Source organism: Girardinichthys multiradiatus, chromosome 14 (assembly GCF_021462225.1).
Source record: "Girardinichthys multiradiatus isolate DD_20200921_A chromosome 14, DD_fGirMul_XY1, whole genome shotgun sequence".
In the NCBI taxonomy this organism is placed as follows: Eukaryota; Metazoa; Chordata; class Actinopteri; order Cyprinodontiformes; family Goodeidae; genus Girardinichthys; species Girardinichthys multiradiatus.
In genome coordinates, this window is record NC_061807.1 from 45,735,775 (window position 1) to 45,760,632 (window position 24,858).

Consider the following 24,858-nt stretch of genomic DNA (forward strand, 5'->3'; position numbering starts at 1 on the left):
CCTGACAAACCTTTGCAAAATTCTGCCTTGCTCATAACACGCCATTGTACCCGGTTCACATTCAAACATTCCTTCCTTTATTACTTATTGTTTTGAAAACAGTCAGTTCAAGCTCCCCTACATCCGCAGCCTATTAGCAGGCATTAATTTTTTCTCAAAAGATAATCTTCCTGAGCACACTCCGAGCCTTTTCACTCATTATGCCATTAAACTTCTCAAAGGCATCTCAAAACATTGCATTCCACAACCTGAGTCCTGGAGACCTATTACACTTCCCCTGCTTAACAATCTCCTTATGACCCTTCATTTCGGCCTTTTTTCACCGTATTTAAATTATCTTCTCTCCAGTGCCTTCCTCCTCGCCTTCTACGGCTTTCTTAGACTAAGCAAATTTACTTCTCCTTCTAATTCATTCAATCCATCTAGAGATTTAGCCTTTTCATACCTCAAGTTCTATCCAGACCATTTCAAACTTAACCTAAAACACACCAAAGGTAAAGGTCCATGTGTCATTTCCATTGCTCGCCTTGTCCTTTCCACCCATGTTCACTTTTGCTCTCAAAAAATAAGCTTGTCCACCATGACCCTTTTCCTCACTCCTGAAGGAGCCCCCATGTCCTCCCCTTGGTTCCTCAAAAAATTGAGGCACATTTTAGCTCAAAGCAATCTGCCCCCTAGTCAGTTTTCAGGTCATTCATTTCAATTGGGGCTGCCACTACAGCAGCCACCCAAAGAGTCTCAAGAGCATCCCCCTCCAACAACTTGGCTGCTGGTCATCCTCAGCATTTTCTTCCTATGTTTGTCCAGACTTCCGCTCTGTGCTAGCTGCTGAACGATTTCTCCGCTCTTAGGTAAGAGTTTCCTGCATGTCTGGTGGTGGTTGGCATTTCCCTATATTGATCGAACCTTTCCAAGTTAGTCCGTCTCATCAAACTTCATTATTATTACTCCCAGTCTTGTCAAGGTTTTCATCCTCCGTCATCCGTCAGCTGCAATTGCCGTTCTTTATCTCCCACATTTCTTCATAGAAATCATCACTTCATTCTCCCCCTCAACAGGTATAGTCATGATTTAATTTGCTTCCTCTCTAGATCATTCCTTGCAGGCTCAGACCATCCCTCTTTCTACGCCTTAGCAGGCTCAATCCATTCTTCTCTATGCTTTAACAGATATAATTAAGTGCTAAGATGGCTCTCTTCATCTTAGCAGGTAGCGTCCCCTCTCTACGCCTTGGCAGACAATCCATTCCTCTCCACGTCTTGGCAGGCACAATCCATTCCTCTACGCCTTGGCAGGCACAGTCCATGCCTAACCCTGTCTCTCCTAGACATACATTGGGCAAAACAAACTTTTGATACACTGCCAATTTTGCAGGTTTTCTAGCTTGCGAAGCATGTAGAAGTCTTCAGGTTTTATCATAGGTGAGTTGCCTATGATATTCAACTGTGAGTGACAGAATCTAAAACAAAAATTCAGAAAATCAGATTGCGTTATTTTCAAGTAATTAATTAGCACTTGTTCAAGCATAAGGGTGTCCATCAGTGTACTTGGCACCAGGACACCCTAGGCAGGAGGTTGATGATCGACTTTGTTGTCGTATTGTCAGATCTTCGGCCGCATGTTTTGGACACTCGGGTGAAGAGAGGGGCTAAGCTGGTGGTGAGTTGATTCCGCTGGAAGAAAAGAAAGCCGGACAGACTTGGCAGGCCCAACAGCAGAGTGAGGGTCTGCTGGGAACGTATGGCAGAGCCCTCAGCCAGGGATGTATTCAACTCCCACCTCCGGGAGAGCTTTGACCAGAATCCGGGGGATGTTGGAGACATCCAAGTGGACCATATTCTTCGCATCCATTATCGATGCTGCTGCCTGTAGCTGCGGCCGTAAGGTCTGCGGTGCCTGTCACAGCGGCAATCCCCGAACTCGGTGGTGGACACCGGCAGTAAGGGACGCTGTCAAGCTGAAGAAGGAGTCCTATAGGTTGTCGTTGGCTTGTGGGACTCCTGAGGCAGCTGACGGTTACCGTGAGGACAAGCGTGCCGCGGCCTGGGCTGTGGCAGAGGCAAAAACCCAGGCCTGGGAGGAGTTCGGTGAGGCCATGGAGAAGGACTACAGGTATGCCTCAAAGAAACCGATTCTGGCAAACCGTCCGGCGCCTCAGGAGGGGGAAGCAGTGCTTTGCCAACACTGTTTACAGTGGGGGTGGGAGGCTGCTGACCTCGACTGGGGGCATTATTGGGCGGTGGAAGGAGTACTTCGAGTATCTCCTCAATCCTGCCATCACGCATTCCCTGGTGGAAACAGAGGCTGGGGACTTGGGGTTAGACTCTTTCATCACCCAGGCTGAAGTCACTGAGGTGGTTAAAAAGCTCCGCCGTGGCAGGGCTTCGGGGGTGGATGAGATCCGCCCTGAGTACCTCAAGTCTCTGGATGTTGTGGGGCAGTCGTGGTTGACACGCCTCTTCAACATTGCGTGGTGGTCGGGAACAGTGCCTCTGGACCGGCAGACTGGGATGGTGGTCCCCCTTCATAAGAAGGGTGTCCGGAGGGTGTGTTCTAACTACAGGGGGATCACACTCCTCAGCCTCCCTGGTAAGGCCTACGCCAGGGTATTGGAGAGGAGAGTCCGGCCGATAGTTGAACCTCTGCTTCAGGAGGAGCAGTGTGGTTTTCGTCCCGGCCGTGGAACACTGGACCAGCTCTATACCCTCTACAGGGTACTCAAGGGTTCATGGGAGCTTGCCAAACCGGTCTACCTGTGTTTTGTGGATCTGGAGAAAGCGTTTGACTGTGTCCCTCGTGATGCCCTGTGGGGGTGCTCCAGGAGGCCTTGGGATCCCCCCGGAGGAGCTGGAGGAGGTGTCTGGGGAGAGGGACATCTGGGCGTCTCTGCTGAGTCTGCTGCCCCCGCCACCCGGTCCCGGATAAGCAGAAGACGACAAGTACGGGTAATGTTGCATCACTCTTTCGGTCATGGTTTTCAACCTTCATTGATCAACTTGTTTATATTGTACATAGCCCATTAGTCTTCCGAAATTGTGTGAATTCATTCCATGTGTGTGCAGAGTTTTGCTGTTCAATGTCAGAGCTTGGCTCATCCCTTTCAATTTTGTCCTAATACCACCGCCTTATTGGGCTTGTATTCACAGGACAAACTTTAACAGACCAAAATATTATTTAATAAAATATTAAAGTATTCATATTAAATATTCATAATATATTCATATTCATAATTACAACACACCTCAAGGTCCTAGCCAGTCTCCAGACCTGAACTCAATGTAAAATCTTTGCATAGAGCCCCAACACCTGAAGGATCTGGAGAAGATCTGTTGCAATGTGTGCAAACCTGGTCAAGAATTACAGGAAACTTCTGATATCTGTAATGCAAACAAAGATTTCTGTACCAAATATTAAGTTTTGTTTTTTTGAAGTATCAAATACTAAAATGCTAATGAATTAGCATTTTATTGCACACAATGTTCTAGATTTTTTTTTTTTTTTGATCATTCAGTTAAAGAGTATCTATAATAAAAATTAAAGACTTCTACATTCTTTGCAAGCGGGAAAACCTGCAAAATCAGCACTGTATCAGAATACTTGTTCTCCCCAATGTTGCACAGCTTCTACTGTGACTTACTGTATGTGCTCTCTTAGACTTGAAACGTGGCTCACAGTTCATATGTTTAGATGTCTTTCTCTCCTAGATGAAGCCTCTAAAGGAGCTACAACCAGTAATGCTTCATTTTTTTATCCTATAGAATGTACTCCTGGATCAGTGCTTCTGTTTTTCTTTTGTGTCTCTGCTCTGTTCTCTTAAACCCCCAGTCGGTCATGGCAGATGGCCGCTCACAGTGAGCCTGCTTCTGCTGGAGGTTGCGTCCTGTTAAAAGGGAGTTTTTTCTCTCCACTGTTGCTACATGCATGCTCAGTATGAGGGATTGTTACCTATCAATATCGATACATGCTCATCTATCGATATCGATACATGCTCATCTATCGATATCGATACATGCTCATCTATCGATATCGATACATGCTCATCCATCGATATCGATACATGCTCATCCAGGAGGCGTGAATGCTGCAAGTCACTGACTGGATGCGAGCTGCTGGGTTTCCTTAGATAGAAAACATTTGAACCAATTTGAATAATAAACTGAATTTGACTGCACTGTTTGATAGGATTCATTTATTAGTAGTGTTGGAACACGTTGAAGAGATAAGGGAAGTGTTATGTTGGACTGAATATATATTTTTTGACAAACTAAAGTCTGTTTGTGTTTATGTATATAATTAGGTAATCATATTATGGAACCACAGGGTTTAAGTTGTTGGTCCAAAACTCTACATAGAAGGAATAAGATATTTAGATACACTATAAAAAAGACAACCTTTTTTAATCGCCGACATTAAATATAACTAACTTTTCCAGATGTAAGTCAGTTAGAATTGCTAAATCTATTTATGCTTGCTAAATGCCACAATAATAAGAGTGATTTTAATGAAAAGCAGTGCTGGCAGGTGAAGATGTTTCGCCAGGGGTAACTATAGATATGAGAACACCATCCCAACGGTGAAGTATGGGGGGGGGGCACTTTACAAAATACATGGCATTGTGAAGCAAGAATATTATGTAGAAATACTGAAGCAACATCTCACAACACCAGCCAAAAGTTAAAGCTTAGACTCAAATGGGTTTGCCTAATAGACAATTACGCTAAACATACCACAAGATTAGTCACAAAGTGGCTTACAGACAACAAAGTCAGTTATTTAGAGTTGCCATAATAAAGGCCTAAGCTCAGTACCATAGAAAATTTGCGAGTGCTGAAAAGAAGTGTGTGAGAGAGGCTGTCAGTATTCCAAAAAACTATTGTGAAACACTTGTAGAAGGATACCAGAATCATTTCACACAAGTCTTACAGACAAAAAATGCAATTCTACCACATACCAAGGAAATGGTTATACTTAGCTATACTTTTAATAAAGCCTTACCATCCAAACACTTAATTATTACAGACATCAAAACTGAAGAGGAGCACCTTTACCTTATATCCCATCTAAAAAATACTTATCCACATGTTCAGGCCGCATCCTGCCTGAACGTGAAGCGGTAAAACTATTTCATGCCTTTATTACTTTTGGACCTTTGTTGTGAATTGGCTAAATTAAATAACTAAATTAAAGGATAAAATGTTCATCTTAGTTTTATTTAACATAATTTTTTTCTTGCATAAAAAAAATAACCATTTATGTAGTTTTAAGTTGACAGGTAAATGATAATGGTAATTAATAACAATTAAACTACACGTTCAAGTTATGTTAAATTTTCTTTGGTAAAAAAACAACACAATAAACTCAGGTCCTTGTATGTAAATTCAACATATCTGAAAGTACCAACAGAAGACCAGAACTCTGGAATTCCGGTGTACATTACAGGGGATATGGAACTATGGTAGTGATTGTGCTTTAAGATGCTTGTTCAATTCCAAATTTTGAAAACTGGCATGCTGACATAGAGTTCTGTCCGTGCCAAACTGTTGATGGATTATAACATTTAGTGTCACAGCCAGAGTTCATCTGAACTCTGAGATGGAGAGAGGACATCAGAACCAAGTTGGATTTTGACTAGAGGGAGCATTTCTTGTTGTAATTCTGAGTGGAAACTTAGAAAATATGTATTCCAAGTACAAACAGAACACCAGGATAGACACTAGTTGTGTAAGTTCGAGTCCTCAAAGAAAATGTTTTTGGGAAGAGTAATTTCAGGAAGCTCCACTGGCGCTTGAGCTGTGTGCTCACTCTCTGCTGAAATGGCTGAAATAATGCTTCACAAAGGAACCTTTGCTTGAAGCAGCTGGAAGCATCACAGGGACGTCAAATCTTGCACCTCTAGCAGCATGGCATCCTGCTCCGTCCTCAACTGGTCTCGGATATGGAGGCGACTCACCAACTCAGAGCTCAGGTCTGCCAATGATACCGTTAAAAACCAAACGTTTAAATATAGCTTAAAGCACTTTGGAGACATTTTTAGGGGTCTCACGATTAAGCTGCCAACTACGGTACCTTGTATGTCCTGTCTTAGAGATGTATAGAGTGCATTCATCTCTTCCATACTGAGACATTCCAAATCGCTGAGCTCCAGATGTGTCCTTTGCCCTACAGGTTCTCTACGAGTGGCTGTCTGAGAAAAGAAGAAGGTTTTACATTATAACATTTACCTGACATGTGCACAACACAGTTAAACCTATAGCCAAAGACAAATACAAAAAAGGAGGCTTAGCTTTGTGTCAGTGTTTGTGTGCACACTGGTTGTTGGTAAAGTGCAGTGTAGGGAATGCAACATTTGGTGTGAGCGGGCTAAAAGTGGGCCAGCCTGGTGGAATGTTGGGGCTGGTTTTAACTGGCCAACAAGATGTTGGGGGTGGCTTGGGGAGGCTTGGGGAGGCTGCTAACCTTTGAGGGTAGGATGGACATGGGAATTCTGTCTTCCTGCTCACTGCAAATTGATAGTTTGGTTTCCTGTACCAAAAATCATAAAACACTTCACGCCTTATGAGCAGGGCCAGGTTTCGGGTGTGCAATGGGGCTAGCTATGTAACCAGAAGCTCTCCTTTAATGTAAGGGGGACTGATGCCTGCCCTGGTTGTCAAACTTCAACCGCACAGTAATCACGAAGGACTGGGGAAGAGCATTGGCAGCTCTGGGATGTTCATGGGTCATCCAGTTGCTTGCTCTGCACTTCACAGAATTGCTCAAACGAAACAACATCCAACTGAAGGTAATTATCACTGCTACTGGATAAAATTGACCTAGTCCAAATCCAGCAGACTGCAGCATTTAACCAAAACACTGCTTAGCATATCAGATGAGACAACACACTGGTACTGTTGTGACAAGTCGCTCCAATCAGAAGGGATTCCCCAACAGCTCTGCATGGTGCATTGAAGTACAGCTCATACAATGGATTGCTCTGCACAGAGTTCTGACCTCAATCTACTTAAACACCTTTGGGATTAATTAGAGCGGAGGCTGCAATCCTCGTTTTCTCATTTAACTATGAACACACTCCTAAACCTTGTGGAAGATTTTTAATCTCAATAACTAAAGTTAATGTACACTTAAAAGACAACAGACAAATATATAGGCAAAAGCATTTGTCTGTCTACTTTGAAATTATATATATATATATATATATATATATATATATATATATATATATATATATATATATATATATATATATAATTTCAAATTTGTTATACCTTTGTTTTGTGGTCTGTTCTCAATCGGTCTCGAAGATTCCTCAGAGTGCTCCTGAATCCTCTTGACTTAGGTTCTTCAGACCTGGTAGGATTCTGGGTGTTCTTATGACTCTGTCCAGTAATTTTCTATTAGTGACGAGGGATAACAAACAGAAGCATTGACAGGAAATAAACAAACTGTTATATTCCACTGGCTTGGGCTGTAGAACAGTTACCCATGGGTTGCTGCTCTTCTTGTTGCACATATCGTTTTCCGTTTCTTCCTCCTCACTTTCACTATTGTTGATGAAGCAGAGCTGGAGATTCATCTGTGTGTGCAGGCTAGAGCAGACATTAGTCCGGATTTTTAAAAATAATAGCCACAAAAAGGTTCACCAACAACTGTACAATAATAATAAAAACACAGCATGGTAATGATATGGATTTAAACTATTACACACAAATACTAGATTTTTAGAAAGAAAGAAAAAAATTCCCTTTTTATGTATTATGGTCAGTGACATCACATAAGGGAGTGAGGAAGAAAACAATAGACTGCCTTGTGTATGAATTGTGCTATATAAATAAACAGCTTTAAAAAGGATCAATTAGCAATTAGTTGTACCTATGACAAACAATCACATTTTGACAGATTTGGAATTATGGTCATCCTGTCTGTCAGTCCTTACACTGAGAAAACATCTCAAGCCAGCTCGTTGGTTCCTAATGCTGCTCATTATTACAAGTCGTTTGACATATAGCCAGTAGTATTCTCAAATGCAATGTTAAGGGCAATGCACATCAGCAGTAAAACATGCGTCCAATTGTCTTCCATCAAATGCACATCGGCAGCATCTTGCCAGTGACCAACGCTTCATGCATGTTTCGTTGTCCGATGAATTAACCCCTCCCTTCTACTTCCCTATTTCTAATTGGATTGCTCAATCCAGCTCTTCATCCAATGGGACTTCCCTAAACCTGAAAGGTCTTACTAAGCAGGTTTACTGAAAGATCTGTTTAAGCTGGTGTCGGGAAATGACACGCCAAACCACTTAAGCTCGCAACCATGTGCAGAGGCTATAGTCCTCGATGCGGCGGTCCCAGGTTCGAGTCCTGGACCCGGCAACCTTTGCTGAATGTCTCCCCCTCTCTTTGCCCTCTTTCCTGTCTACCTACTGTCAAAAAATGAAAAATAAAGGCCTCTAGTGCTGCAAAAAAATATATTTTTAAAAAGTCTCACCCTTCTTCAACTGGTGGTTTGTACTAGAATTTTATATGCTTTCTTTAATTAGTAACGCTCTTGCAGGGGTCAGTAACAGCTTAAATTCAGCAACACCTAATAACATCAATAGTAGAAATGAATCAATCAACTCAACCTGTCTTTCCCTGATGCTGAAATTAGTGAGTTTGGAGAGGCTTTGAAGACGGAGGCTCATCCATGCACCCGATGGGGATGTTTCTTTGGGAAATGAGTGGATTTTCTTGAAAGCGAAGCAACTTAAATATTCAGTTTTCCTCCTCTATGTGAACATGCACTGATGCTCCAGGTTTTGATGGTCAACCAGGAACTTTCTGGTCATATGTCTCAAAAAACAGTAACTTATAGAGGGTGAAGAGTTGAAGGAAACCCAAGAGGTAAATCTGAGGTTGATTCAGGACTTCCAGAAGCCTGAAACTTAGAGCAATCAGTTGTTCACCGAACAAGTTCACTTCAGTTGTCTGGGTAAAAAGGCAATAGATGAAATCAAATTCTCAATTTCGAGCCATAGTCCTTTCAGGGCACACAGGTTGATCCTCTATTTAATGCATGGGCTGTGTCTTTGGTCCTTTGAGTCTTCTGTAGCGTCTTTCTCCGTCCGATCTTGTTCGCTGGTCTTCTGGAAACAACCGCAGTTCTCTTTTTTCGCATTGCTTTTATAGTGCAGATGGTCACACTGGTCAGTCATTGTTGGGCTTCTCTGTTATTGCGAAATACGTTATTGCTCAATACTTAGCTATGGTCACAGTGTCTTTCTTGTGCTGTTTTTCGGCCTTCAAGATACCAGTAGTCAGCACACAGCTGGCTTTATCCTGTTCCTCCCTTCCTTGTGTTGCCTGTTGGTCTTCAAAAGACTCGCTGTCAGCACGCAGCTGGCCCTTGTCACTCCTAGTCAGCATACAGTTCTCTCCCTTATCTGCTCAACCTTAAACTTTACACTGTATTACACATTCCACTCTCAGCTTTCTGCTTTTACTTTAGTCCCCCCCCTAGGCTTGATCAAAAGACTTGTGGAAGATCTACAGCTTACAATAGTTACACATTTTAAAACAACTTTAAACAGTTGAACAGTTAAACAACCTTGTTCAGTTTAAAAACATGAATGTGTCAGTTAGGTGAGTATGGCTGTGTCAGTGTACCGGGATGTAAGGCCCAAAACGTGGCTATTGCAGGCGTCGTGGCCATCCTCCCAACTGTCCGCTGTTATCTCCCTGTCTTCTGTCCAGCCCAGAGTGGTGCTGCCTTGCTCCAGAGAGGCTCCAGCCTAAAAAGCACAGCAGCCTTCTATTACTTATAGACAGTGGAATATAACATCTCAGCGATGATCAAGCCAAACTGGTAATTCTGAACTGAGCAAAGGTGATAACTGGAATACAGGTCCTTCTCAAAAAATTAGCATATTGTGATAAAGTTCATTATTTTCTATAATGTAATGATTAAAATTTAACATTCATATATTTTAGATTCATTGCACACTAACTGAAATATTTCAGGTCTTTTATTGTCTTAATATGGATGATTGTGGCATACAGCTCATGAAAACCCAAAATTCCTATCTCACAAAATTAGCATATTTCATCCGACCAATAAAAGAAAAGTGTTTTTAATACAAAAAACGTCAACCTTCAAATAATCATGTACAGTTATGCACTCAATACTTGGTTGGGAATCCTTTTGCAGAAATGACTGCTTCAATGCGGCGTGGCATGGAGGAAATCAGCCTGTGGCACTGCTGAGGTCTTATGGAGGCCCAGGATGCTTCGATAGCGGACTTTAGCTCATCCAGAGTGTTGGGTCTTGAGTCTCTCAACGTTCTCTTCACAATATCTCACAGATTCTCTATGGGGTTCAGGTCAGGAGAGTTGGCAGGCCAATTGAGCACAGTGATACCATGGCCAGTAAACCATTTACCAGTGGTTTTGGCACTGTGAGCAGGTGCCAGGTCGTGCTGAAAAATGAAATCTTCATCTCCATAAAGCTTTTCAGCAGATGGAAGCATGAAGTGCTCCAAAATCTCCTGATAGCTAGCTGCATTGACCATGCCCTTGATAAAACACAGTGGACCAACACCAGCAGCTGACACGGCACCCCACACCATCACTGACTGTGGGTACTTGACACTGGACTTCTGGCATTTCCTTCTCCCCAGTCTTCCTCCAGACTCTGGCACCTTGATTTCCGAATGACATGCAGAATTTGCTTTCATCCAAAAAAAGTACTTTGAACCACTGAGCAACAGTCCAGTGCTGCTTCTCTGTAGCCCAGGTCTGGGGAATGCGGCACCTGTAGCCCATTTCCTGCACACGCCTGTACACGGTGGCTCTGGATGTTTCTACTCCAGAGTCAGTCCACTGCTTCTGCAGGTCCCCCAAGGTCTGGAATCGGCCCTTCTCCACAATCTCCCTCAGGGTCCGGTCACCTCTTCTCGTTGTGCAGCGTTTTCTGCCACACCTTTTCCTTCCCACAGACTTCCCACTGAGGTGCCTTGATACAGCACTCTGGGAACAGCCTATTCGTTCAGAAATTTCTTTCTGTGTCTTACCCTCTTGCTTGAGGGTGTCAATAGTGGCCTTCTGGACAGCAGTCAGGTCGGCAGTCTTACCCATGATTGGGGTTTTGAGTGATGAACCAGGCTGGGAGTTTTAAAGGCCTCAGGAATCTTTTGCAGGTGTTTAGAGTTAACTCGTTGATTCAGATGATTAGGTTCATCGCTTGTTTAGAGACCCTTTTAATGATATGCTAATTTTGTGAGATAGGAATTTTGGGTTTTCATGAGCTGTATGCCAAAATCATCCGTATTAAAACAATAAAAGACCTGAAATATTTCAGTTAGTGTGCAATGAATCTAAAATATATGAATATTAAATTTTAATCATTACATTATAGAAAATAATGAACTTTATCACAATATGCTAATTTTTTGAGAAGGACCTGTATGTAAACTGTTCAGACATAGACAAAATTTTTGCAAAGTGATCAATGATTGTTAAACCAGTTTGTGAAACAATTTACTGTTTGTGTAAAACCTAAATAGGGATTATTTTCTTAGTTTTCTTGTTCTGTTGAACCAATTGACATCTAATGTTTTGTTTTATAAGCTGAGTGTATTGTTACGAAGAGTCAAAATTATTGCCCAAACCTACTCGGCAGAAGACAGCAAACGCTTTTGTTTAAAATGTTCCTTGAAATGAAAAACATTACTATTTAATCTGGAAAAATAGTCTACTGTTGTATAAAAAGACACTTTGCCAAGCTAGAACAGCTAATGTCTCATCATTAATAGAAGAGAACTAGAAAAATTTGCATTTCCTGTGAAAATGCAGTGTGAATGCTGTAAGCTGAATTTTTTAGCTGAAAGCTGGCAGAAGGAAGCTGAAATTGACTGCAGAAAATCTGCTGAAATCTCATAAAATAGTAGAAATAGCGGAAACAGCAAAGAAAAACTGTCATCTGATCTGTTTGAGCAGGAAGACTATTAGCTATAAAACAAGCTTAACAATGTAAAGTTACCTCAAAAGAACTGACGAAAACTTTAAAAAAGCAGGAAAGAGCTGCCATAGATGAGCTGAAAAAGCAGACTGAAGCAAAAATATAGCCTAAGAAGTTGAAGTCAGTGCTAAAATACACCAAAAATTGCAGAAATTTCAGAAAAAAATTAACTACCAACAAATACGCTGAAGAAACACAAAAACAAACAAGAAATTGCCAAAAAAACGCAAAAGTGTTCTTCAGCTAAGAGAGAAGAGATAAAGAGAAGCTAAAATGATAACATTAGCATATTGGCTATCACTAGCATGAAGGCTGATATTAATTTAACTCATCTACCATGCAAAAAGCAATATATAAGCTAAAATTAGCTAGAATTCTACTACAGCGTATATTCAAATGTCTATGAAATTGCCGTTTAAAACTATTCACTCTTCAGCATTCACACAATAATAATAGTAATAAACTAGAAAATATCTGAAGAAATTTAGACGGGGCCTGCCTCTTGGCGCGTGCTTCTTGGGCCAGAGCCAAATGTTGTGGGGCTGATGTACAGAACCAAAGCAACAGAACGGTGTGCATCATGATTGAGGGTAGAAGGTTAAGATGTCTATCTAAACCTGTTCTTGTTTCACCAGTAATCATGCGTCCTTGCATTGCTTTGGCAGTCGCCAATAAATAAAGAGTCCAGTTTAGAGATGTGTAGTAATAGGTGCCACCAGGCAATGGCATGGGAGTCAAGCCACTCACTGTTCTCCCATCATTACTGTGGCAGGCCCCAACTACGGAATGTTGAGACTTTTATTTTGTAAATATCAGTGAGTTTATTTTGAAAGGATAAAGTAGATCCATTTCCATCACAGAGTCCCAGCAATAGTGTTAAGACCAATGCTGCAATTATTGCTGTGTGAAATATGAAGGCGTTTATTTTGTAGGGTATGTCTAGGTGTTGTTTTGAAAGTCCAGCATGGTTGTCCTTTCAGGTCTGGCGTACTTCCACTAGATATAAAGAACCTGTTTGCTATTCTAAAATCATTGTGTACGCTATTATCAGCTTAAAAAAATCAATACAAACTATGGAAGCTGAGGCTTTTATTTTGAAAGTTTCAGTAAGCCTTATTTCAAAGGACTAGCATAGTCCCATTTCCAACACTGTGTGAACTCCAACAGTAGTAAAATGCCCAGTCCTGCAATGATATATAGTTTAAAACGTAAAGGCTATTATTTTGTAGAGCATGTTTTGTCTTATTTTGAAAGTCCAGCGTGGTTGTCCTTTCTGGTCTGGGTTAGTTCTGTTAGTTGTTCTAAAATCATTGTCTATGCTATTATCAGCTTAAAAAATCATTAGTAACTATGGAAGGTTGAGGCTTTTATTTTGAAAATTTCAGTAAGCCTTATTTTAAAGGGCTGATCTGGTCCTATTTCAAACACTGGATGAGCTCCAACATTAGTGTGAAGCCCAGTGCTGCAATTTTATATAGTTTAAAATGTAAAGGCTTTTATTTGGTAGAGCATGTTTTGTCTTTTTTTGAAAATCTAGCAGGTTTGTCCTTTCAAGTCTGGGTTATTTCCATTAGTCATATAGAATCTGCTTGCTTGTCTGAAATCATTGTGTATGCTATTATCAGTTAAAAAAATTATTTGTAAATGTGGAAGGTTGATGTTCAGTGTGAAAAAAGGCTTTTATTTTGTAGAGTATGTGTAGGTCTTATTTTGTAAATCTAATGTGGTTGTCAGCTATGACTGACTTATTGTGATCACTCATGGAAGCTTATGGCCTGAGCTCAGCCTCAAAGCCACTCTCTTTCAGAGGTTACTTAAGTTCACTGGCAGCTGTGTTCTGTTGCTATGGTAATTAATGAGCGCCCAACAGCTGCTGTTTCTCACTCACGCAGCACCTCACTTTGTGTCTCATCATGGCCTGGCTTTATAACATGGTGGCACATGCTCCCGAACTACTGCCCATAACTCGGAAACTGTAAGGGCTATCAACGTCATTCTTGTACCGTTTTTCTCAGAACGGACAAGAGAACGAGAATATTAACACATTTTTGTTGAAAATATAATAATAAAGGCACAACACTAGGTGGAAAAAAGGGAAAAATTGAGAAAAACACAAAAATGCCTGAACATGCTCTCGAACAATGTCTAATACCTCAGAAACTATAAGCGCTATCAATTTACCTCGGAAGCTTTAAGGGCTATCAATTTGATTCATGCACCGTATTAATCAGCAGACCCTGGTGAACAATCATGGAGCTTCTCAATTTTCTACAAAAATCTGTCTGGGAAGTGTGACCCTGTGAAAAAGGGGATAATTTTGACCATTTTTAACCTGAGTGAAGGTGAATTTTTCAATGTCAAACAAACCTACTTCACGAGGAAACAATAAAAAGTATCCAAATAATTTTTGGACCATAGGTATCAGCAGGGAGGGGTGAACAATCTGGTATATTTTCATGTGTCTACATAAATCAGTGTAGGAGATGTGACAGTGTAGAAAAATGGATAATTTTCAAATTTTCAAATTTCATGCGATTTTGGGAAGGACAGTTTTGGTACTCCTAAACAAACCTTTTTTATGACAAAATGATAAAATGTATCAAAGTAATTCCTTCACTGATTGTGCCAACAAGGTCGGAAGATTAATTGGTGCAAACTTCTCTAACTTGAACGGTTTAGGAGAGGCGGCGATTCGAAAACATGTGAGTTTAAAGATGTTTTGCTCTGATTTTTTCTGAAATTCCTATAGGTTTCCATTCAGGGTGTGTTGACTTTGCGTTGCTCCCGGGCGTCTTGCCTGAAATCTCTTAATCCCACATTAATGAGGGTGACATTTTCTGAATCGCAAAAGAGCATTCTACATTTTGATACCTAATTTGTGCCAGTAGAGTGAAAATTGAGCGTGTGAGGAGAGTTTGTTTGTTCTTTCTCAGGTTATTCAAAAGCCTAGAGCATACACTCTACCAACTGATGAATTCCGCCATAGGATTACATTATAAAATGAAAAACGTCAAAAATCTTGCCTAAAATTTGAATCGCAATTGTAGAAGAACCGTAATAGATATTAAAAAGCTGAATCATTTGAAGATAGCTTAATGTCTTGTGAACATTTTAAAAGTTGAATGGTGTTTCTAGCTGAAAGTATGCAGAAGTAGTAAGCTGTGAAAAAGCACAAAGTGTTAGCTGAATTTTGCGTAATTTTTATGATTTTTCATTCAATTCAATGGGCCAGAAGTCGGCACAAAAAGCTGAATATTTTAAAAAGTATAAAAAGTATTAATACCAAAAGTCATAGCCGTAATGTCCTAAATGAGCTGAACATTTTAAAAGTTGAATGGCTGAAATAGCACAAAGTATGAAGGAGGAGATAGGTGCCAAAAAAAGTGTTAGATATAGATAATAATAATAAAGAGAAACAGGATCTCTATACTGTGAATGCCTTCAGCATTCACACAATAAGAAAAAAAATAAGAAAAAAGTTTATTTTTAGTGCAGTTGCTAAACTTACTCAGAGTCATAGCTCTGTTGAGCCATCCATTCACTTTGCTCTCAGCAGTCATGACTTTTTGGGATTATTTTTAAATAAAATTGATTCTATTAAAAATAAAATCATTGGCATACTCCCGAATATGATTACATGCTCACCTAGGAGGAGTGAATGCTGCAAGCCACTGACTCAATGCAATCTGCTGGGTTTCCTTAGATAGAAAAACGTTTTAACCAATTTAAAAAATAAACTGAAACCGACTGCACTGTTTAGGATTAATAGGAATGTATGTACCTGCCTTGAAATCTGTATTCAGTTTATTTATTTATTTATTTATATAGCGCCAATTCACAACACATGTTGTCTCAAGGAACTTCCCAACAGTAAGGTACATACATTCCATTTAATCCTAACAATTGAACAGTGCAGTCGGAGTTATCTTTTTATTCAAATTGGATAAAAAGCTTTTCTATCTAAGGAAACCCAGCAGATTGCATCCAGTCAGTGACTTGCAGCATTCCCTCCTCCCGGATGAGCATGTAGAGACAGTGGACAGTCACTGGTGTTGACTTTGCAGCAATCCCTCATACTGAGCATGCATGTAGCGACAGCGGAGAGGAAAAACTCCCTTTTAACAGGAAGAAACCTCCAGCAGAACCAGGCTCAGTGTGAGCGGCCATCTGCCACGACCGACTGGGGGTTTGAGAGAACAGAGCAGAGACACAAAAAGAACACAGAAGCACTGATCCAGAAGTACTTTCTATGGGAAGGAAAAGTAAATGTTAATGGATGTAGCTCCTTTAGTCGTTTCACCTAGAAAGAAAGAACAGATAAACTCTGGCCAGTTTTCAAGGTTAGAGTCTGAAAGAGAACACATATAATTAGTTACAGTAAAAGCTCAGTCAATTTCCATGTCTAGGAGAGAGAAAGGGTTAAACACTAAAAGACAGGGCTATGTGGATCATCGGTAGAGGGTGAGCATTAAGTTGTTGCCAGCAGAAGCTCAGACGATTCCCCTCTCCAGAAAGGTGTCACAGGCAGACACAGAGCCAGGCCAGGTGTAGCTTCTAGGAAGAAAAAAGAGAGAACAAGGTTAAAAGCTGAAATAACAGCAAACAATGCAAAATTGGAGAGTAGTGTGAGAATGTAGCAAAGAGGGTGAAAGTGGTTGTTATGTCCTCCAGCAGCCTAAGCCTATAGCAGCATAACTACACAGATAGTTTCAGTTCAGATTATTTAGTTAAACGGCGCTTATTTACAACAATGTCGTCTCAAGGCACCCCACAAAGGGTCCCACTGATGGTCATTGTTATACTAAAAACCACAATGATTGGGATACCTCCCTCTGTCAGACTGATTATAACCATTGGAAAAGAGAAGGGGTCATACAGGTAGCAGAAATGGAGGGTGTGTTTGCACCTCAACCATAACTGAGCCAGTATGATTCAATTGAACTGACATTGTCAAGTGCCTTGAAACGACATGTGTTGTGAATTGATGCTACATAAATAAAACTGAATTGAAACCATCTGGTACAGTTCAATGCATAGCAAAGGTTTGCATGAACAAGGGGCCAGATCCAGGTCAGATGGGAATGGGAAGGGCCAGAGACAAAAGAAAAAGAAGCAACTTCAAGGGTGTTTCTAACTTCCCCATGAATTCTGTGAAAGTACAGATGCAGCAAGAGATCATAGAAGTCAGCCCACCTCTGTAATGCCCCTAACTTCCCAAGTAAGGTCGGCGTAGACCCTCATTGGCTTACTTGTATTAGGGCAAGCCAGATTCATGGGCTACAGAGAGATGTAGTGATGACGTGTAGTTTGTGTAGCCAGAAAGCAGAAGAAATTGCAAACGTAAACAAGATCAAAAATAATTTACAACAAAAAGAGTAAGAAGAGGAAATTAATTAATGCAGATTTTATTTGCAGTGCTGATGTCAATGCCGCACAAAACCTCACATCATCTTGCACTACACCCATAGCTATGCAGGATATCATTGTATCCACTTCTGATTTATAAATTATTAGAGGAAGTTCAGTCCGCTCATTTTACTGGTTTATGACGGAAATGTTTAAAAGAGACTACAGCATTAAATTATATGTGAGCAACGTTAGTGTTAAGCTACAGTATTTTGATGCTTCATTGTTAAACATATGCAGCTTTCTATTGTTGTGGATGATTTCAGATTTCAACTCAAGATGCAATATAAATAATATTCTAATCTGCCAACACATCATTTTCCAAGTTTATAAAGAGAACAATGAGTCATTTTTTCAGTTATCCGACACACAGCTTTTAAATATAACAAATAATTTAACATCAGAAAAAATGTTTAATTTTGCTAAAATACAATTGTATGTTCCACAGTTTTAAAGTGCCTGTGACATCAAATTTTTATGATAAATCCAATTACATTTATGGAAAGGAAACATTAATACAGTATTTTAAAAAGTAAATTCATGCCACTGAAATGAACAGTTGTTGAGATTTATGGTCATAAATTTAACTAAAAAGGCATTTCCATACTACTCCTTTACGATTATGTTGCGCTCTTTATGACATCAGAGGGGAACCCCTGCAGGTAAACTGATTGCTGCTACTATGGCCAGCAACATAGACAGCAGCGTGGAATCTAATATTTTTTTAGATATATTTCAGTCATTATCAGGGAGAAACGAAACAGAGTCGGGAGAAGAAAGTCAGCTTTCATCAGATGGCAGAGCACAAGTACTGTGCCCTGCAGACGTTCTACCTTCTGCCAAAAGAATGTCATCCACATATTGAATCAATGTGGTGTTCGGTGGGAGGGGGCAGTCTTGCAGGGAGTCCTTAAGGACCTGATTAAATATCCTGGGTGACAGAGCAAAACCTTGCGACAAACAAGTGTAGCGTACCGCTACACTTTTTTGTCGCAAGGTTTTGCTCTGTCACCCAGTTTGACTTACAGGTCCTTCTCAAAATATTAGCATATTGTGATAAAGTTCATTATTTTCCATAATGTCATGATGAAAATTTAACATTCATATATTTTAGATTTATTGTACACTAACTGAAATATTTCAGGTCTTTTATTGTCTTAATACAGATGATTTTGGCATACAGCTCATGAAAACCCAAAATTCCTATCTCACAAAATTAGCATATCATTAAAAGGGTCTCTAAACGAGCTATGAACCTAATCATCTGAATCAACGAGTTAACTCTAAACACCTGCAAAAGATTCCTGAGGCCTTTAAAACTCCCAGCCTGGTTCATCACTCAAAACCCCTATCATGGGTAAGACTGCCGACCTGACTGCTGTCCAGAAGGCCTCTATTGACACCCTCAAGCAAGAGGGTAAGAAACAGAAAGAAATTTCTGAACGAACAGGCTGTTCCCAGAGTGCTGTATCAAGGCACCTCAGTGGGAAGTCTGTGGGAAGGAAAAAGTGTGGCAGAAAACGCTGCACAACGAGAAGAGGTGACCGGACCCTGAGGAAGATTGTGGAGAAGGGCCGATTCCAGACCTTGGGGGACCTGCGGAAGCAGTGGACTGAGTCTGGAGTAGAAACATCCAGACATCTTGTCTTGTCCAAGGAAACATCGTGTCCTTGGGCAAGACACTTCACCCGCCTTGTCTGCTAATGGTGCTCAGAGGGCTTGGTGGCGCCTGTGTATGGCAACCTCAATTCTGTCATTCTGCTCCAGGGTAGCTGTGGCTACATTGTAACTCACATCTGTCAGAGTGTGAATGTGTGTATGAGTGGGTGAATGAATGTAGTGTAAAGCACTTTGGGTCTAATGAGGTAAACAAGCTCATTACCATTAATGCCAAATTCATTCTTTCAGGTTTTACATCAATACATAGCATGCCTTTGACAATAGCTGATTGATTATCTATTATCTACTACTAATCTGTGGTTTTATGGAGCGCTGCAGGACAGTCTAACATGTGACTAAGAACTTATACATTGAAGTCAGGATTTGTTTTAACCTGTCCACCAAAACATTTACAAGACAATCAAACTATTACACTTGCTAATCAAGATGGCTCTAGGTTACTAGAGTTCCCATTTTCATTGGTGGCAAGCATAATTGCATAACTAATGAAATAATGAGGAGACTTTGTAAGTGAGTCTGACAGTGTGACTCACAAACACAAAGCAAAAGCAGGGGAACACAATCCCATGTTGAAGGTGATCTAATCCTGAGTCTTGGTCATCTACTATATCACATTGTTGGCTAGTTTTTGTCACAAATGTAAAAACTCCTACATAAATAACACATCATGGAAGATGCTACCTCTAAGTTGTGTTGTGTGTAAGCCTGTAAATCTTTGCATAAAAAAACTGCAGAACATTAACAGGCCATAGTGTTGTCATGTTGTGCTTCGTTTTATATCACTGTAAACTATATTTTATCATTCAAGAATGGCACTGATCTAAGTAAGTTAAAACCATGTTAAAACAAATAAACATCCAGTTTCCTTTCCCTCTTTAGGAAATGACTTCTTACCTTTGCTCTTTTCTCCTCTTCCTGTTTCTCAAGTTCAGCAATGCACAAGCTCAGAGCCTCCCAGTGCATGATAGGGTTGCCCAGCTCATCCTTTTCATGGCCTTCTTGCCAAACGACCACTGCCGTCTCTGGGTTTGCATCCTCCTCCACATTGTAGGTTTCATCATCGCTTCTGGTATCATCCTCTGCTTCGTTACTTTCCTTCTCCTCCTGCTGCTCCCACTGCCTTTCTTTTTCTCCTTCCATCTGTAACACAGTGTAAATAGATAGAAGTTATTGGGTTTTTACACAAAAAACATAAGAAACACCAGGGCACCATACAACAAGTTGCAAAATATTATAAAACTATGATCATGTCAGGGGCACGCTCAAAGTTCTTATACATAAATTATATCTCCAGATGCCCTGTCCACCGGATAAAAAAATATTCAGAGTATTTTACAAGGTTGTCACGTGGCATTTAAAAGCAGGTGGGTTTGATTCCAGCTCCATCCACCATTTGATTTCTCTTGATTTATTTATTTAATTCATTGACAAATAATACACATATATAATGTTCTAGATATGTATATACATAATAATGAATTTAAGGGTGTAGAAAGAAGAAAATATCCTATTTAGTTACTATTTTTCCTCAAAAGAAAACAAATTACAAAAAGAAAATATGGTAATATAAACATTAGCTTATCATCTATCCAGACCACCAATAAGAAAAGAAAATTATCTAATTATATTAACGATCTATTATCCTTTACTAAGTTACATGATATTTAATCAGCATATATCAATTTGATTACTTTTTAAATGTGAAAACGCTGATTTGTAATAATCTTTTTATTTTTATTTTTATCTTATTCAGCCTGTGCTACCATCACAATTATAGTGAGTTCTGGTTTTATCAACATTTAATTTCAAACATATTTTCATAAACATAGATGACTTGTTCACTTTTTGCTTAATTCTTAAAGTAACTACTGTGGAAATATAAATGCCTTATTATTAGTAGCTAAGACTAAGATATATTTGGGACTTTGCTGCTTATAGATTGATTTTTATTAGGAGTTTTTAGCTATGCTTTTGATAGTTAGAAAAAAAAAAACCTTAACAGTAGCCTCTAGTATTATAACACAATGAGTGTTCAGTATTCAAGGTTGAGGTTTGCATGTGTTTTCTGCCTGTATCGTGAGAAGCCGGCAGTACAGGTCCTTCTCAAAATATTAGCATATTGTGATAAAGTTCATTATTTTCCATAATGTAATGATGAAAATTTAACATTCATATATTTTAGATTCATTGCACACTAACTGAAATATTTCAGATCTTTTATTGTCTTAATACGGATGATTTTGGCATACAGCTCATGAAAACCCAAAATTCCTATCTCACAAAATTAGCATATTTCATCCGACCAATAAAAGAAAAGTGTTTTTAATACAAAAAACGTCAACCTTCAAATAATCATGTACAGTTATGCACTCAATACTTGGTTGGGAATCCTTTTGCAGAAATGACTGCTTCAATGCGGCGTGGCATGGAGGCAATCAGCCTGTGGCACTGCTGAGGTCTTATGGAGGCCCAGGATGCTTCGATAGCAGCCTTTAGCTCATCCAGAGTGTTGGGTCTTGAGTCTCTCAACGTTCTCTTCACAATATCCCACAGATTCTCTATGGGGTTCAGGTCAGGAGAATTGGCAGGCCAATTGAGCACAGTGATACCATGGTCAGTAAACCATTTACCAGTGGTTTTGGCACTGTGAGCAGGTGCCAGGTCGTGCTGAAAAATGAAATCTTCATCTCCATAAAGCTTTTCAGCAGATGGAAGCATGAAGTGCTCCAAAATCTCCTGATAGCTAGCTGCATTGACCCTGCCCTTGATAAAACACAGTGGACCAACACCAGCAGCTGACACGGCACCCCAGACCATCACTGACTGTGGGTACTTGACACTGGACTTCTGGCATTTTGGCATTTCCTTCTCCCCAGTCTTCCTCCAGACTTTGGCACCTTGATTTCCGAATGACATGCAGAATTTGCTTTCATCCGAAAAAAGTACTTTGGACCACTGAGCAACAGTCCAGTGCTGCTTCTCTGTAGCCCAGGTCAGGCGCTTCTGCCGCTGTTTCTGGTTCAAAAGTGGCTTGACCTGGGGAATGCGGCACCTGTAGCCCATTTCCTGCACACGCCTGTGCACGGTGGCTCTGGATGTTTCTACTCCAGACCCAGTCCACTGCTTCCACAGGTCCCCCAAGGTCTGGAATCGGTCCTTCTCCACAATCTTCCTCAGGGTCCGGTCACCTCTTCTCGTTGTGCAGCGTTTTCTGCCACACTTTTTCCTTCCCACAGACTTCCCACTGAGGTGCCTTGATACAGCACTCTGGGAACAGCCTATTCGTTCAGAAATTTCTTTCTGTGTCTTACCCTCTTGCTTGAGGGTGTCAATAGTGGCCTTCTGGACAGCAGTCAGGTCGGCAGTCTTACCCATGATTGGGGTTTTGAGTGATGAACCAGGCTGGGAGTTTTAAAGGCCTCAGGAATCTTTTGCAGGTGTTTAGAGTTAACTCGTTGATTCAGATGATTAGGTTCATAGCTCGTTTAGAGACCCTTTTAATGATATGCTAATTTTGTGAGATAGAAATTTGGGGTTTTCATGAGCTGTATGCCAAAATCATCCGTATTAAGACAATAAAAGAATATTTCAGTTAGTGTGCAATGAATCTAAAATATATGAATGTTAAATTTTCATCATGACATTATGGAAAATAATGAACTTTATCACAATATGATAATATTTTGAGAAGGACCTGTATATTGGGGAGGTGTGCTACTCCTCTCTGTGGTGGTCAGAACTTCTGATAAGCATTCCACCCTGAAGCTTCCTGAAGACGTGTGGGAAACAATTCTTTATTAAATGATGAAATGTATCTCTGTTTTTTTTATGCTGTAACTGGGGAGACATCCACAGATAGAATGATTGTGTATGTGTACTGAAAAAAAAAGGTGCTGGTCCAGCGTGGGGTATAAAATGTAATGGAACGCAGCCCCAGTGAGACAACACACAGACGTTTCTAGGTAGCAGTGTAAGTGTGATGTCTCCTCTCTGAATTCAGATTGGTTTTAATAAACGTGTGGAAACGTACATCTGACCTCTGACTGAGGATTGTCCTTTGGGGTGCCAAATAAAAAGAGTCGATGAGAGGTGAAGAGTAATGTAAGAGTTAACGGACAGCCAGTAAAGTTTTCCTACCTCGACACTACGCAGTAAACCACGCATTAATATTTGGCTATTGGGAGGAGGTTATGTTGTGCATTTCGTTTCATCAAAACATTTATTTCTGATGAAATCCAACTATAAGATGTGCAAACAGTAAGAAACAGAGCATTCACTAGGAGGAAACTTGGGTAACAACTCCGGACCGTTTAAAGCGTAGATTCGTGTTCAACAATCTTAGCTAAATCTTCAGATAAAGAACAGAGTAACGCTGCGAAGTGAACTTTCACAGAAACCTAACCTCTTCGAGGGGAAAAAACCGCCGCAGAGTTTTGCCTCGAAGTTAACTCGTCTAGTTCCGTGGCTCCTCCCGTGCCATTCTTTCTTTTCTTCACTTTTCCTTAGATGCCTTGCGCCGTCAATTCTCTTTCAAACAAAACGGACGTAACTACGTTCAGACGACAACCCTCACTTAATGTTTGGGTTTGTTCTCTCGTTTGTATTTTAGGGCGTTTCTGTTCTGCTGATTATTCTCCCGAACACAGGAGAAAGTTCGAGGAATCTTAAAGAAACACATCAGCGACTGCAAGAGAGAAGAAGAAAAAAATGGAACTTCCTCTTGCTGCCTTCAAAATAATTGCCGACACATCTTGGCATACAGTAGATCTCAAAAGTTTACACAGCCTGGTTAAAATGTCAGATTTCAGTAATGTAAAAAAGTTAAACCAAGAGAGCTCATCTCAAAAGTTTTTCCACATAGGCTATAATTAGATATTTTTTCAATATAATTTGACAAAAACAGATGATAGATTTGAAGAAAGGTAACCCCAGAACATAATGCTGCCTTGACCATCTTTCTCCTTTGTATTACCGTATAGTTATTGATTCAGTTTCTCTTTACTGTTGTGTGAATGCTGTAAAGTTTTCACACAATCGTGTCCCTGTTTCTCTTTATTGTTAGTATTATATATTTAACACTTTTTTGGCACGTATATCCTCCTTCATGCTTTGTGCTATTTCACCCATTCAACTTTTAAGATGTGAGTGTCTAGGTGAACTGCAAGGCTTTCTGGTGAATTGAAATGATTCCCACCCACGCAGCAGAGGAGCGTCTCGTGTTGTTTGCCATGATTCAACAGGGAAAGCATGGAGTGGAACGTCATACTGCACACCTTACACATGGCTCGCGGTTTTCTTACAGGTGAACTCTTCCTGTCACCATTTTCACGCGAAGATTCCTTGAGGCTGCTGTTCTTCACAGAGTGGACAAACAGGTGGCGTTTCAGGATGTTGTCCTTGAAGCTCCTGCTGCACACTGTGCAGGTATACGGCCTTTCCCTGGTGTGGATCCGGACGTGCCGCACCATGTTGGCTAGTGTGTTGAAGCACTTCCCGCACTCGCTGCATACGAATGGCTTCTCTCCTGTGTGGATCCTCATGTGGTTCTCCAAACCGCTGCAGCTCGTGAAACATTTCCCACAAATGCTGCAGCTTTCTGCCTTCACGTGCATTTTCAGGTGGGTGTCGAAGTTCTCCTCGTGAAAGTGTTACCCGCACACTCTACAGATGTCCTTGGAGTGAGCTTCCATGTGGTTCACCAGAGACACGGTAAGGAGGAAGGCTCTACCACAGACTTTGTAGCAGATCTGAGACTTGTTCTTTTTGGTCGGGTTCAGTTTG

At 40.5% G+C, this 24,858-nt stretch overlaps 2 protein-coding genes across 2 annotated transcripts; both read right to left on the reverse strand.

Annotated features, from left to right (window-relative positions):
• Nucleotides 1–4,959: 4,959 nt before the first annotated feature.
• On the reverse strand, nt 4,960–23,772 carry si:dkey-6n21.12 (schwannomin-interacting protein 1). Its single transcript, XM_047385128.1, has 7 exons — nt 23,480–23,772; nt 19,972–20,217; nt 9,642–9,766; nt 7,481–7,586; nt 7,266–7,391; nt 6,067–6,184; nt 4,960–5,967 (listed from the first exon to the last, which is right to left on the reverse strand). Exons 2-7 carry the CDS (start codon nt 20,215–20,217, stop codon nt 5,867–5,869), a joined length of 822 nt encoding a protein of 273 aa, XP_047241084.1. The 5' UTR covers nt 23,480–23,772; the 3' UTR covers nt 4,960–5,866.
• Nucleotides 23,773–24,191: 419 nt separating this feature from the next.
• Nucleotides 24,192–24,617, reverse strand: LOC124880361 (zinc finger protein 19-like). Its single transcript, XM_047385404.1, has one exon. It carries the CDS (start codon nt 24,615–24,617, stop codon nt 24,192–24,194), a length of 426 nt encoding a protein of 141 aa, XP_047241360.1.
• Nucleotides 24,618–24,858: the final 241 nt, after the last annotated feature.

Bases quoted from the DNA above. Each gene is read 5' to 3' on its own strand.
- si:dkey-6n21.12 (XM_047385128.1), bottom strand. From the start codon at position 20,217: ATGGAAGGAGAAAAAGAAAGGCAGTGGGAGCAGCAGGAGGAGAAGGAA. The intron at 9,767-19,971 runs GTAAGAAGTCAT...TGTGCTTTTTAG, and splicing joins AAGAGGAGAAAAGAGCAAAG to GCTGGAGCCTCTCTGGAGCA. The intron at 7,392-7,480 runs GTAACTGTTCTA...CGTCACTAATAG, and splicing joins AGAAGAGCAGCAACCCATGG to AAAATTACTGGACAGAGTCA.
- LOC124880361 (XM_047385404.1), bottom strand. From the start codon at position 24,617: ATGAGGATCCACACAGGAGAGAAGCCATTCGTATGCAGCGAGTGCGGG.